Genomic DNA, 16,179 nt, shown 5'->3' with positions numbered 1-16,179 from the left:
GTCTGCAAGAAAGAATTTAAATTTTGAATTTGAACGTTGAAATGGTTAGGTATTCGGAAGGAAACCTCTGAGGGGTTGTTGTATATGTCATTATTCACATATTTTAACATACAAGAGAGTAAGAGAGGGGTAAAAAAAAAAAAGGAGAGAAGATCATTGGGTGTATATTTTGATTTTCATTGTGAAATCTCTTGCCGATTTCTCCTATAGATGTAGGCTTTGCCGAACCACATAATTTCTTATATCGTTGCTCTTATCTTCACTCTTTTTACATTGCTATTGTTGTAAAATGATTTCTTGTTTATCACCATGTTGTTTGTTGGAAGTATGTATGTGTGATCATTTATACAATGTTCATTCTGTTGCGCATTGTTGGGAGAGGCTCTTATTTTCACAACAAATACTGTTCCAAATACAAAAACCTATCCAAACATAGGGTCAACATAATTTTATATTGCATTCATCCAAATTTACACAAATTTAAATTTAAGGTCTGTATTCTACGCTCCCAAAGCCAGGTAACTTCTATTTTCTTTTCTCATTTTTCTTGGAGTTAGTTTGGATCAAAGATTTTACTTTGAGAAGGGAAAGGAAAGAAAAATAAAAAGGAAACTCATTTTCCTTTATATTTTTTTTTTTCTCTATTAAATACCATCAAAAAATGAAAGTTTGTTTTAATATGACTAAAAATTAGAAAAAACTAAATTAAAATCAAATTTTTTTCCGTAAATTTAGTATTTTTCTCAATTTTCTTGATAACTAAACATGAAAAATATAGGTTCCTTAATATTTCTCTTTTCTTTTTCTAATATTTCCTGAGTTAGAAAGGCAACTTGATGATCACTTCACATTTTTCTTTCCTCCCTTTTCTAATCGATATCTCTCAACTTAAGAACGAACAAGGACATGTACGCATTAATCTGCATCACAAATTCCCATCCACTTCCACTTTTCTTTTCCCCTCGTTTTCCTTTGCCTAACCAAACAAAACGCCGGGAGGATAAGAAAGAAATCTAACGTTGCCGTCCTTGAATTTTCCCACCTTCATTTTGCTTCCTCTTTTCCTTTCTTCTCGATCGCCCCCACCAAGACGGACATGCAATGAATAGTAACAAATACGAAATGAATTGAATTGAAAGAGACAGAAGGACGGATGGATTCATGCATGGATGTGTGCGTACGCAAACAAGTTCATTTAATTTCATTTCCGTTTCAACATGAATCGATCAACAATCAGATTAAGAGCACTGAAAACTTATCTAACTGATGAACGCAGCCTAACATGACCAAATGATCTCCGTAGTCTCTTCTGATCTATGTTCTTACATGCATCCTCGCCGCCATGAATCGGAACTTGGTGAGACGGTCCATGCTGCAATCTAAAACTCAGAAAGCAATTTTGGATAGCGTGTATAATGTGGGAATTATGGGATGGTAGTGTTTGGGAGCATGAATTTTTTAAGTTTGGATTTGGGTTTGTGTTGATTTGAATTAAAAAAAATTAAATATAATTTAAATTATATTTTTTTCAAATCTAAGTTTTGAATTTCTTGCTTCCAAACATATATAGGGTAAGGAAACTCAATGAGTTAGAATAGAAATGAAATAATTATTGTACAAGAATATAATAAGGAGAAGTATTTTTAAGACAAATAATGTCCAATATGAAAGTAATTATTTGAGTCTATATATCATAATTAAATGTAGTAGAAATTTGAATTAGTAATTGAACTAGAGTGGACCAAATAAAATCTAATTTTTTTGGAAAAAAAATTTAATTTACGCTATGTTTGAAGAGATTTTGAATTTGAATTTATATTAGGTTTGAATAAGAAGTCATATAAAATTGTATTAAAATTTGTTCAAATCTATTCAAATTCAAAACTAAGGTCTAAAATTCATACTCTCAAATACCACATTTGTAAATGGCCTATGTATTGCTACCACTCACTTACTTTAATTTGGCAAGTTTTTTTAAGAAAAAATAGAAATATGTATGCATACTACAGAAATAAGAAAGCCCACAAAGTTTCACTATGTATAACAATGCCTTTTAGGTGCCCAGTCGGGTTGGCTCAAGTAATAAGGGCGACTTGTGACTTTGATGACCTCAAAGTTATGGATTCGATTCCCTCTTGAGAGTTTATCCCAGTGATTTACCAAAGATACGTCAATGAGCGGGCAATTTTTACCCTTCCCGAGTTTAGTGCCACAACAGTGTCCAAAGTGGAAAAAAATAATACCTTTTAGGCCAATAAAAAAATATTTCTCATCTTTGCTATTGTATTATTTGTTTACTCAATTGCTTGGTTCAAGATTTAAGCAAATACTTCATATTTGAGTATACGAAATCTAAAATTAAATGCTACAATTTGTGCATGGGATGGATGCACGTGGTGATGTAATCTAGTAAATATAGAACTGTATTTTTAAGTACTGTAAATTTGTCCAAAAAATTGGTACCTTTAAATTTAACCAGCTCATAATTGATGGTTCTAACACATAGTTTTTTAATATATATATATTTACTTTGAGAATAGGGCTTGAAAGTATTCTTCACCATCCTATACCTATTAGAATAATATAAATTTTTGTGTGATAATTTACCTTGACGTGAAACCTCTCCCTCTGCAATTGCAAACCACTCCTAAATGTTCAGGGAAAAAAAAAAAAAGGACCTCTGAGCTAGAAGTTCAAAGGTTGATTTTTTCAAAACTTTGACACAAAGTAAAACCAAACTGCTAGATATTTCAAAACTTTGACCAGATTGAAAACCCCAATCCATTTTCAAGTTTCTATTAAAATGGAACCATAGGCAAATTGTCATTTCACTTTCCATGAAGTCCTCGTCTCCTGCCAATTATTTTTACTCTACATAAACTACAAGGTTACAAGCCCATAAATGAAGGCATAAAATACATCATCATGCACTTTGATTATTCATTTTTTCTTTCTGGATGAGCAAAAAGCCTGCAGTTCACGCTTGGGATCAAGCCCACACCACAAGTAAACATATCAAGGTTAATAATGGAAGGGTTGCTGCTCCTGTATTTTATAGCTTGAATGCCATAGAGGAACACACTCAAAAGGAATGTACAGAAAAGGGAAACGGGAAAATGGAAGAAACAGATTGGATAGACATTACTGAATAGTGTGTAATATTACAATTGACTTGGAATTTTCTTTGTTGCTTGATCGTTTTCTTCTTTTTCCCCTCAAACCTCCAGAGCTTCACACAAAAGCCTTTAAAGGGTACTACTTACTTCAGAGAGGATTCTCACTACGTTACAAGAAACCAGAATGCCTCTTCAATCATACAACCCCTCTTGCTCCCATATGTCCACTAGAAAATCAATAAACCAGAATGCCTCTTCAATCATACAACCCCTCTTGCTCCCATATGTCCACTAGAAAATCAATCATTTCCTGTCAGACGAAGCCAAATAAAGAATGAGAAACAGTTCACAGTTATTCAAACACAACGCAATAGCATAGATCATCAAAACTGCCAGATTACACTAAACTTACAGGAAGGGGAACGGGATGATGGAAACGCTTGTTGGTCCCAAGTAAGCTTTCGTAAGTTGCATTCCAACTGCAAGCATGATACACATTTAAATATTGAAGCTTGCATAAAATGAACAAAGACGACCTCATCAACCATGCATTTTCTATCAGAACTATCTCCACAATTCAAAACTGCCAGTGCCTGAGCAAATGCCAAATCCATGCATGACTTGAACCCACATCCCCCCATCATAAAAAACACCCCAAACAATTATAAGGAATGGTTCATAACAGTTAATGCTTCAGAATTAGATACATTTCAATAAATAAAATTTCCAGGAACTGTTCCCACTTTGAAACTAGTATAAGATTCTTCATCTTTCCTAATCCAATAAATTTAGGACATTGATTTTTAGCAGATGGGAAGTAAGAATACCTGTGTCCCATTAACCAGAAGATTTTTTCACAATTCATATTATCCACTAACAAAGAAAAATGCAATAACAGACCTTATTCTGGGTTCCAGAATCTGTTGAGTGTTGTTATTAGGCTTTTTGCTTCCACTCCACTGAAGCCTAGTTTGATTCCAGAGAAGAAGACCTGCCAATATGCAATTGCTGATGACACAAAACGTACCTTATATATATGAGAAAAATCACAAGAATGAAAAATTGTCAGAAGGCACAACTACCATAGCCAACAACAACATAATGTCAAATTTTGTGCCTGGGCAGGACATCCCAAGAGGACACCATACTTGTAACTACTTGAAACGAACTTGACATCCACAAAAGGCACTCAAGCTTTTACTGCTCACCATATCATTTGACAGTTCAGAAAGCACATATGTTAAGGCAACATATCTACTTCACAACATGCACTTTGTGAGTCTACGAAAACAAGTAACTATCACTCTAAAAGTTCAATTAGATACTTTACTAATATGTTCACCTGTCACTAAGATATTGCAAGACAACTAAGCTTCCAATGCTTTTTTAGGTAAATAATTTTTCCAACACACTTCATTTTACCACATATATATGGTATATAAATACGACAACGGACAATCCAGCAATAAAGATTTATAAAATAGACAAACCCAAACCAGCACAAACCCAAAAAGATTGAGATATGCATTCATGTCAATGCTACATGATGGCTAAAAACAAGAACCTCTTGTTTCTGCAATTTATTGAATATTTTGTGACAAAAACGATACTGAAACTTGCCGTGGTTCACAAACTCAGAATTGCTACCAGTGCTACCACCACCACTGAAGTGATTAGTGGGCTGGTTTGATGTGCTGATGGATGAGATACTTCTCTGAGACTGAATCGCACTGTTGTCCATCTCACATGTGCTGGAGCTCCAAAAATCTTCTGAAATGCTGCCTCTCTTCACTGTCCGCCCTTGAATTTTCAATCCCTTTGATGGCTCATCCACAGCAATTATTGGTGTGGGTTTAGTACAGCATCCAAGACAACCTCTGTTCTGTTAAAAATCTGGTTTAGCTATATATTCAATAAATAATAGTAACACAACACTAAGGCCACATATATTAGCACCAACATGTCACTGATCCGCGCAATGTAGCAAAATCATACAATTTTGAGCAAAAGTATAGCTTTTGATCAAAAACATACACAATGTTGTTCTGTTAAAAATCTGGTTTAGCTATATATTCAATAAATAATAGTAACACAACACTAAGGCCAGATATATTAGCACCAACATTTCACTGATCCACACAACGTAGAAAAATCATACAATTTTGAGCAAAAGTATAGCCTTTAATCAAAAACATACACAACCTAGAAAAAGCTAGTTTATTATGCTGCTCTCTATTATCTGCTTTTAGCCTTTAATGATGATGTGTATGAGGAAGTTGAAGCACTGATAAAGTGATAATTGAATTTTCATTGCAAAAGAGTGGCAACAAAAGTAGATTCAACGAGCCTTAGGAATTTTTTGCCAATTGCCTAGGAGTAATGATCTGTTGAACTTTTGAGCATCTCAAGATTTATTGCCTGCTGCATCTTTGGATTTTTTTCTTTTTTTTTTCATTAACTGAGATTTCATTCATCTCAGAGATTATTCATGGAAGTTTTTTAAATTAGTCTTATTTGATCATATGGCGTTTGTGTTTTGAAAGATAGCCCTTTTATGGCCTAGTAGATCAGCGGGTACAGATTTAACAATAAACTTTACTTGATAATGGTTTTCATTGTTTTCTAAACTAGTTCACTTTTTTCTGTAAAATACAGCATATTTCTTTACCAAGGCCTCACATTACCTGTGCTAGAGCCATGAGCTATAAGAGGTCTTCACGCCTTTAGGATGCCCTGAGCTTTTGACAACGCTAGCTCTACGATTACAACTTTTTAAAAATTAATTCTAAAAGGGAGAAATAGCCAAATAAGCCTACCCACAAGGCACAGAGAATGCCACAAGCCAAACTTGCTCAGGGCCTTGCCTATGACTACTTGTGCTCATTGCATTGGTAACGACTATCTAAATAGCATTATAAGGTTTGTTCTTTAAGTTATGTGGCACCCAGGAAAAAAGGGGAGTGTGACTCCTTCCCACATAGTGATGTTTCCTCGTGCTAGAGTAGGAATCACATAAAAAGCTCATTGAGGGAGGGTAAATGTTCATCAATCATACACAAATCACTTGCTATTGTAAGCAAGTTTAGCCTATACTCTCTTCCTCTCACTAAACCCATGTTACCTATGGAGATGTAATGTGTATTGCTCAACTCTCATGTTTACTTCATGCTTGCTTACTGCCATGTCTTCTGTATTCAATGCTTGTGAACATGTCCGTAAGGTGAAGGCATATTTTCTTCACACAGAGTGAAGTGTTTGGCTTGTGACAAAAAGGATCTCCCTCCCCTCACACCACACTGATGACGTCATTTTGGTATAGGTGAAGGGAAAAGCGACCAGCGTATTTGAATTTAATGCTAGAGTATTGAATCTAACTCTCTGTTAGGGTTATTCACAAAGAGATTGGTGATGTCTGATGAGATCTTGAGCTTTGGGATGTTTAGAGAGAGAGAGAGAGAGAGAGAGAGAGAGAGAGAGAGAGAGAGAGAGAGAGAGTGGGAGAGGTGGACGAGGTGGCAACGCGAGGGTGGAAGAGGAGGATGCTATTGATGGCATATGTGGATAGAAGAAGAAGAAGCGGCGGTGACGCAAGGAGGCCTGCGCACGACAGGTCATTCTAGAGAGAGACAAAAAGGGAACTATAGAACTAATTATTGAATTAAAACTCCTCAAAATTACAAGAACAGTTTTAAGAAAGTACTTTTTGCAATAAATACTTGTTTTGGTGTTGTACTTATTTAAGAACTTTTTGCAATAAGTACTTTTCTCAAGTGGCTTTGAACAAGGGCTCACTCTCAGTGTATAACATTCATCTAATTCAGGAACAGGTTCCTTTCTCAAAATTTCACCACGGATTTGCTCCTATACAGCCCAATAGAATGGGGTAGCTGAGCGAAAAAATTGTCACTTATTGGAGGTTGTCTGTGCTTTATCGATAGAAGCTCAAATGTCGTTATCTTATTAGGGCAAAGCACTTACTTCTGCAACATATTTGATCAATCGGGTACCCTTGAGCACTATTGATTTCCAAACACCATCACAAGCTCTTTCTAAAGCGATTGTTGCCCCAATTGTCCCAAACTTACCTCCTCATGTCTTTGGTTGTGTAGCATTTGTACACCTTCATAAGCATCAGCGCAACAAGTTAACACCTTGAGCACTGCAATGTGTCTTTCTTGGGTACGATACTCATCAAAAGGGGTACCGATGCTATCATCCTTTAATTCAAAGAATGTTTATTACTTTGGATGTTGTTTTTCACAAAGACTCCATGTATTTTTCCTCTGAGCCTAAACTTCAGGGGGAGTACCAAGATGAAGTTCAGACTCTAGACTATGATGTTCACATTTCTAAAGAAGGGAAACTCCCTAAACATGGTAACCTCGATGTGGGTAACTTGGATACAAGTGGTATAAATTTGGATGCTAGTGGTGATGAACACTCACAACTTGGGTTAACCAATCAAGAAGTGGGTGAATTGAATTTCAGTGGTTTAATTTTGGACCAAAGTGGTGATGCACACCCAGAAACTGAAGTTGTGGCTCCACCTTGTCTAAGTCCCTCGCACCACAAGCAACTGATACACCAAACCAATAGCCTGCTAAGGATGTTCCTAAACTAGTTAGAAAACAGCTACCATAGCGTCGCACTGAGGTATTTCCTAAACCCACATATGAACCCGATCCTTCTAGTAAAGTTAAATATCCTGTGAGTCACTGTGTGTCTAACCATCATTTGTCAAAATCAAATCAGTCATTTGTAATCAAGTATCTACTGTATCTATTTCTAACAGTGTGCAGGAAGTCTTAGCTGACCCAAGGTGGAAAGCTGCTATGAATGAGGAAAGGAAATCCTTGCAAAAGAAATAAACTTGGGAACTTGTTGATTGTCCACCAGAAAGGACACCAATTGGATGCCGGTGGATTTTTACTGTGAAGTACAAAGCAGATGGTACAATTGAACGCTTTAAAGCAAGATTGGTTGCAAAAGGATACACCCAAATCTATGGGATCAATTATAGAGATACTTTTGCACCTGTAGCTAAAATCAACACAGTTCGAGTATTGTTGTCTCTAGCTGCGAACTTGGATTGGCCATTACAACAATTTGATGTGAAGAACGCATTTTTAAATGGGTGAGTAGTCCAAAGAAGTCTACATGGATTTCCCACCAGGAAGCATGATACCAGAAATACATAGTCAGAAGGTGTGCAAGTTAAAGAAATCATTGTATAGGTTGAAACAATCTCCAAGAGCATGGTTTGTAAGGTTCACAAAGGCTATGATAACCTTTGGCTACCATCACAACAATTCAGACCATACTTTATTCCTAAAGAAACGACAAGATAAAATCACTGCACTTATCGTATATGTAGATGACGTGATAGTCACAAAAAACGATCATGAATAAAGGAAAACACTACAGAGTTACTTGTCCAAAGAATTCGAAATGAAAGACCTCAGTCCCTTGAAAATTTTCCTTGGAATTGAAGTGTCCCGATAAAGGGATCTTTCTCACTCAAAGGAAATATGTCTTAGATTTGTTACAAGAAACTGGTATGTCAACATGTCAACCAGCTGATACACCAATGGAAGAAGGTTTGAAGTTATGTGTTGAGTCTAATCAGGTACCAATTGATAAAGGGAGATACTAGAGACTTGTAGGAAGATTGATGTACTTAGGGCACACAAGGTCTGACCTTGCCCATGCACTGAGTATTGTTAGCCAATTTATGCATGATCCTAGAGAACAACATATGAATGATGTTATGCGTATTTTGAGGTATCTAAAGTCGGCTCCTATAAAGGAAATTTTGTTCACTAAAAATATATATTGTCAAAGCGTGGAAGCATATACTAATGCTAACTGGGCTAGAGCAATAAATGACAAGCGATTTACTTCAGGATATTTCACCTTTGTAAGTGATAATCTTGTTACATGGAGAAGCAAAAAACAAAATGTTGTTGCACAATCAAGTGCGGAAGCTGAATTTATACGTATGGCACTTGAAGTTTTTGAAGTGTTATGGCTAAAGCTTCTCTTGAGGGATTTGGGCTATTCGCCTAGGCAACCAATTCGACTATATTGTGACAATAAAGCAACATGTGATATTGCCCATAATCCGGTTCAACATGCTCGTACAAAGCATGTAGAGGTAGACAAATTTTTCATTAAGGAGAAGCTCGATAAACGAATTGTGGAGTTGCCTAACATTCGATCAGAGGATCAGCTGGCCGATATCCTCACCAAAGCAGTTTCAAATTGAGTGTTCTCAACGTTTTTGGGCAAGTTGGGCATGTGTGATATCTATGCACCAACTTGAGGGGGAGTGTTGAAATATTGGGTTGATAGTCAACTATCCTTGTAATTAACTTTGGGATTCTTTCCTATTCTAGAGACAATGTAGTTGTCCAGTAGGTGTTCGACATATTCATTGTACGTGTAGCTTGATTGTAGGAACAATCACTTGATTATAGGATCTATACCTCTGACCCATCTATATATGTACTGTACGAATTCATTGAGAAAGTGTGGAAAAACAAATATTCTTCTCAAACTATGTTTTTCAAGTTGGTATCAGAGCAATTCCCAAAGGAGCGCTCTCTTTTTCATCGTGTCCTCCATTGAAGCCACACCGGAAAAACTTCGAAACATGCTTTTGAAGCATCTAGGAACAAATATGTTCCTATCATTGTTCAATCTGAAGTTTCATCCTTCAACGTAGGGATTATACTCAATGAGACAAATTATGATGTGTGGTCTCAACTCATGTAGATGCATATTGCAGAGAAGAAGGAACTCTACTTTATTTGTGGAAACTCACAACTACCTACCGAAAAGGATAATTAATATGAAAAGTGGTACACAGACAATCAAAAAGTCAAGCGATGGCTGCTAATGTCTATGTCCCCAGAAATTATGAAGCGATACATTCGCTTACCCACTAAACGTGATATTTGAAAAGTTCTTTTCAAAGAATTTTATGATGGAGCAGATGAGTTACAAGTTTTTGCCTCAAATCAAAAAATTTTCTCTGCCAAACAAAACGGCAGAGTACTCTCTGTGTATTATGGAGAAGTAACCAAGATTATTGGTGAGTTAGATCATCGTGATAAGATGATTATGGAGAGTGAGAAAGATGTTGAATCTTACCGAAAATTAGTTCAACGACAAAGAGTGCATATTTTTCTTGCAAAATTAGATGGTGAATTTGAACAAATCCGTGGTAAAATTTTGAGAAAGGAACCTGTTCCCTAAATTAGAAGAATGTTAAACACTGGTCCACCGTGCATTTGTTCGACGCACAACGATGAATGGAGATCCTGAAAAATCTGAAGCTTCAGCCATGGTGGCTCGAAACTGGCCTCCTCAAAACCAATAGGACCGAATAAAGTCCAGCCATCATAGTGACAATCGCCAATAAAAGTAACAAACCAACATGATCCACTCAAGGTAGTGACTTTGGATGGACCCCAAACATCAAAATGTATAACCATAAAAGGAACTGAACTTTTATTTAAAGTTAATGGAAATGAAGCATGTTGGCTCTTTGCAAGTTCACAAACATCACATTTGAAACTAGCAACATCAAATTTTGCATATAAATTAGGAAATAATTTCTTGAGATAACCAAAAGAAGTATGCCCCAATCGTCGATGCCATAACAAGATGTCAGCTTTTTTCTTTTCCCCCTCAAAAACATCCATCTTCAAAGCTTGACCCAACTTGTCTAAACTCTGACACCAAGTCCAGGTAATACAACACCACAACCAATTGTCTGCCATGTTCGGATGTCCTTAAAACACACAAAATAAGGCAACAGTTATTTGGGAAACTGACAAAAGATTATACTTCAAAGATGGAACAAGACAAATAATGGTGCCAACAAATCCACCTATAAATGCACTCATTGTGATCAAACTAATCATACCAAAAGTTGATGCTTTGAACTTATGGGGTATCTAGAATGGTGGGATCATAGTCATGATCTTCGGAAGAGGAATCCCAAGAAGACCTCTACTGCTAGGATTGTTGAAACAAAGGCAGAAGATGAGGTTGCTGAAAAGGTCTCGGCATTGGCATCAGTTGCAAGTAATGGTGGTAAGATTTTAAATATGTCTACACTTGTTTTTAATAATGCATGGATAATTGATTATGCTGCTACAGATCAAATGACATTTGATTCTAGACAGGTCTCAACCCTTTAACTATCTTCACAAATGTCTGTTTCCACTGCCAATGGTACTTTGACCCCAGCTATAGGGGAAGGATCCTTGCCCCTCACTGATATTTTGAATTTAGATTCTGTTTTAATTGTTCCATCTTAGAACTATAATCTTTTTTCAATTTTCCAAAGAACCGTTGTCTTATGGTTTTGAGGAGGAAAAGAAAAAATCTGACATCTTGTTATGCCATCAACATCTGAGGCATACTTCTTTTGGTTATCTCAAGAAATTATTTCCTAATTTATTTGCAAAATTTGATGTTGCTAGTTTCAAATGTGATGTTTGTGAACTTGCAAAGAGCCAACATGCTTCATTTCCATTAACTTTGAATAAAAGTTCAGTTCCTTTTATGGTTATACATTTTGATGTTTGGGGTCCATCCAAAGTCACTACCTTGAGTGGATCATGTTGGTTTGTTACTTTTATTGGCGATTGTCACTATGATGGCTGGACTTTATTCGGTCCTGCTGGTTTTGAGGAGGCCAATTTCGAGCCACCATGGTTGAAACTTCAAATTTTTCAAGGTCTCCATTCATCGTTACGCGTCGAACAAATTCACAGCGGACCAGCGTATAATCATTCTTCTAATTCAGGAACAGGAACCTTTCTCAAAATTTTACCATAGATTTGTTCAAATTCACCATCTAATCCTGCAAGAAAAATATGCACCCTTTATTACTGACCTGATTTTCGATAAGATTCAACATCTTTCTCACTCACCATAATCACCTTATCATGATCATGGTTTTAAATAAGGCCGCAACCGTTACGTAATGCCATTACATAACGGCTTTTTGGGTTACCGATACTGTTACACACCACGAAATCGGTGGGAAGAAAAATCACAACCGCAGCGGCCGTTACGGACCGCGACCGTTACATAAATGCTACTACGGCTGTTAAGTAACCGCTACATGACTGTTACACCAAAAAATTATTTTATTTTTTACTTTTTCTTCTCACTTTTTCCCTCTCTTTCATAAATCATTCTCAATATACCTAGTGGCAAGAGGAGGAAAAGAATATAATGAGGATGACAATGATACAAATTTATTGTTTCTTTCAATACTCACAATAAATGCATTAATTAACAATTTCAAAATACTAACTTGTTAGGATTCATGTCTTATGTGTCAAATAGATTAATAGAGTGTATGATGTATTTTTTTTTATTAATTAATTTAGCACACATAAGAATTTATCACATATAAGAACAATGAGAAGTATAAATACGCACACACACATAATTTTTCTATCAATGGTGGTTTAAAACAAATGTAAACTTGTTGCCCTTATTAAATAACTTAGTTACATGAACTAAAGGATCCAAAATACATTAAAACTCTTTCTAAGAAGGGCTAAAAGCTTAAAACATGCAAGTACGCTAATATGCACAAGATTGTGCGTGCTTCAAAAAAAATTCACGGACGTTACACCCGTTTCCCATTATGTAACATCCACTACTCCTGCTTCCTGTCACACCCGTTACCGTTACGTTACGCTACCCGCTACCACGATTTAAAACCATGATCACAATGATCCAACTCACCAAAAATCTCGGTCACTTTTCCATAATACACAAAGAGTACCGTGTCGTTCTGTTTACCAGAGAAAATTTTTTTATTTAAGGCAAAAACTTGTAACTCATCTGCTCCATCATAAAAATCTTTGAAAAGAGCTTTCCAAATATCACGCGTAAGCGAATGTATCGTTTCATAATTTCTGGGGACATAGACATCAGCAATCATCACTTGACCTTTTGATTGTCTGCATACCATTTTTCATATTGATCATCCTTCTCGGTAGGTGGTTGTCAGTTTCTATGAATGAAGAAGAGAGTTTCTCCTTCTCTGCAATATGCACCTACATGAGTTAAGACCGCAAGTCATAATTTGTCTGATTAAGTACAATCCCTGCGTTGAAGGATAAACCTTCGATTGAACAATGATAGAAGCAAATTTGTTCCTAGATGCTTCAAAATCCGATTTGCTCATACTAACATGAGCAAGTTTCGAAGTTCTTCCGGTGTGGCGTCAATGGACGACACGATCAGAAAAAAAGAGAGGTCCTTTGAGAACTGCTCTAATACCAACTTGAAAAACAAAGTTTGAGAAGAATATTTGTTTTTTCACACTTTCTCAATGAATTCGTACAGCACATATATAGATGGGTCAGAGGTGTAAATCTTGTAATCAAGCTATTATTCCTAGAATCAAGCTACACGTATAATGAATTTGTCCACACCCACTGGACAACAACATTGTCTCTAGAATAAGAAAGAATCCCAAAGTTAATTACAAGGATAGTTGACTATAAACCCAATATTTCAACATAAACTTTCTAAGCTTCACATCTTTTCAAAGGATTTCTTCAAATTTAGTTCCATGCTGCATCTTCAATCTTTGTCTTCCTCTGATTTATGGGACTATAAAAGCTGGGCTTCAATATCTACCTTACTCAATTTATAGACCAATTTGATATTTAGAATTTTCAGTTCCCAATCGTTTTCCGATTTATTGCCGTCAACAGAACGCACTCACAAAATTCAGATAAATTTTTTGTTTGTTTCTGTGAGAGGAAAGAATACTTGCATAATAAATAATTAAAATGAAGTTAAGCCCTCTACAAAGTTGTTTTCCAATAAGGAAACTTTCCTGATACTATTATCATTATAGAATACTTCACAAATTTAACTCTCGCACTTATGTCTTCCTAACTCTGTTGTTCTACATATGCGTTCAAGGAAAATCTTCCCTAAATAGAACATATCTATCATCATCAGGAAAAAGTACCTAAAAAGTCCGCAGTTTTAGCTCAAACATTCATTTTCCACTAAACGCCGTAAAATTAATAATAAAAAAAAAGACACCAAAGCCAAAACTAGAAATCAAACATTCATTGAGCACAATAAAATCATGCAAAAACAACCCAACGTAGAGCAGACCCCGAGTACTTACCCCATGCATGCAACAAGCTGATAGATCCAAGCAGTAATAGAAAGACCAGATATCATACTACGCTCAAATAGATCGGTTGAGAAGCAGATCGCGACAGCGAAACATCGAGTCCAATCAGAATGACGAGAAAGGGCTCCGAATTCCAGATAAAATTAGGATTCCTCAAAAATCCGAGAAATCTATGGCTTCCTATAGCGATACGCGCGCGCGGATGAGCGCATACGTGTGTGCACACGGAGATGAGATGGAATTGGAGACCAGATCGGACGTGAAAACCAGCAGATGCGTCTGGAAATCGATAGATGACCCTTTGGTTTCAGCCAAAGGGATTGTCGCCGTCTACGTCTACTCCTGTGCCGCTTTCTGTCTTTCCCCTGCGAAAATTAATTAAAAATGTAGAAGGCCAAAGCTACATTGTCTATTGTCAGGGAGCGTTTGAAGTGATAAAAATTGAATGTTTAATCTCAATCTATTAATTAATTAAAAGAAGGGTAGCATTTTTTAGTGACCTAAGAAGATATGTTTTGATTACAATATTAATTCATGAATTGAGAATATATAATTAGTGTAGTAAAATAATATTTAATTTTAATATTTTTAAAATAAAATTAATGTTATTAAATTTGACTTATTATTGACTCAATAAAAATTCGAATGTTCTAATTCAATCAATAGGTCATTGGTCAAATTTTGAGGCTCTGGGTTCAGGTTGATTGTAATGTTTTGTTACATTTAGTGATAAAAAAAAAAAAATAGGTCATTGGTCAAATGAGCCAATAATAATTTAATTAAAATTTTATAATATATTAAAATAAAATACTATTAAGAATGAAATTTTTATGTTCTAAATACAATAACTCCAAAATCAAATCCATAACTCAAATATTGGAAATTAATATTAATTCTCAAAATTTAAGGTATATCAATTTAACTTCTACTTGTCATTAGGATTTAAAAAAAAAAATTCGAAAACACTAACCTCTTCCAAAGTTCAAGAAAAAAATAAAAGCATTTTTTTTTATATTTCTGGGAAGAAGGTAATAAATTTTATTTAAAAAAGGAGAAATTACATCAAGGGTTTAAAAAAAATCTTGAAACAGAGCTAATCTTAGATGTTAGCTGCTAGGGTACTCAATTTTACATCAAAAATAGTTTGATTAGCAATCAAGTTGGAGTTTAAATCAGTACCTTCAAATAGGATTTTGTTCCTTACTTTCCATGTGTAGTTGATGGAAGACATTCTAGTCAACTTGAGTATATTATCTTTGCAAGTATTATCAAGACAATTCAATCGTTAATACATTGTCTCAATTGGAGAGAGGAATAAGACATAAGGAAAAAAAAAATCATTGGCTTTATATATAATTTGTTTAGGAAGTGAGCAACCAAAGAAAATATATTTTATGCTCTCAGAAGTGATACCATAGAGTTTGCAAGTCTAGAAGTTTGTACAACCCTAGGAAGCAAGCATGTTTATGCATTTTTGAAGGGCCTTGGATGTGTATTAATGCAACATGGAAGAGTCATTGTCTATGCATCTAGATAGTTTAAAAAATATGAAAAAAATTATCTTGTGCATGACTTAGAATTAGCTGTAGTGGTTTATATTTTAAAGATCTGGAAGCATTATTTATATGGTGGAAAGTGCGAAATCTTCACAAATCACAAAAGTTTAAAATATTTTTTTACCCAAAAAGAGTTGAATATGAGGTAAAGAAGGTGGCTAGAACTCATTCAAGACTCTGAATGTATTATTAGTTACCATCCAGGGAAAACGAATATGGTAGTAGATGCTCTGAGCAGGAAATTAGTGGGACCAGCACTGGTAGTTATGGAGGTTCAACATCTGATCCTAATGGATCTGGAGAGACTTGGCATAGA

General features: G+C 35.5%; 1 protein-coding gene across 2 annotated transcripts; it reads right to left on the bottom strand.

The window, feature by feature from the left end:
* Window positions 1-3,021: 3,021 nt before the first annotated feature.
* LOC131157637 (uncharacterized) lies at window positions 3,022-14,828 on the bottom strand. 2 transcript variants are annotated; one of them, XM_058111938.1, is made up of 5 exons: window positions 14,299-14,828; window positions 4,737-4,993; window positions 4,017-4,107; window positions 3,529-3,595; window positions 3,022-3,426 (listed from the first exon to the last, which is right to left on the bottom strand). In XM_058111938.1, the coding sequence occupies exons 1-5, from the start codon at window positions 14,352-14,354 to the stop codon at window positions 3,373-3,375; spliced, it is 525 nt and encodes a 174-aa protein (XP_057967921.1). In that variant the 5' UTR covers window positions 14,355-14,828; the 3' UTR covers window positions 3,022-3,372. The 2 variants fall into 2 exon arrangements, with proteins under 2 accessions (XP_057967921.1, XP_057967922.1); XM_058111939.1 differs by having other exon boundaries at window positions 4,737-4,998; window positions 14,299-14,823.
* Between the last annotated feature and the right edge of the window lie 1,351 nt (window positions 14,829-16,179).

Source organism: Malania oleifera, chromosome 6, assembly GCF_029873635.1.
Source record: "Malania oleifera isolate guangnan ecotype guangnan chromosome 6, ASM2987363v1, whole genome shotgun sequence".
Lineage (NCBI taxonomy): Eukaryota > Viridiplantae > Streptophyta > Magnoliopsida > Santalales > Ximeniaceae > Malania > Malania oleifera.
This window is presented reverse-complemented; position numbering and strand designations above follow the sequence as displayed.

Coding starts and splice junctions, on each gene's coding strand:
- LOC131157637 (XM_058111938.1), bottom strand. CDS start 14,354: ATGATATCTGGTCTTTCTATTACTGCTTGGATCTATCAGCTTGTTGCA. Junction 4,108..4,736: donor TTCTGAGTTTGTGAACCACG/GCAAGTTTCAGT, acceptor GCATATTGGCAG/GTCTTCTTCTCTGGAATCAA. Junction 3,427..3,528: donor ATCATCCCGTTCCCCTTCCT/GTAAGTTTAGTG, acceptor TTCGTCTGACAG/GAAATGATTGATTTTCTAGT.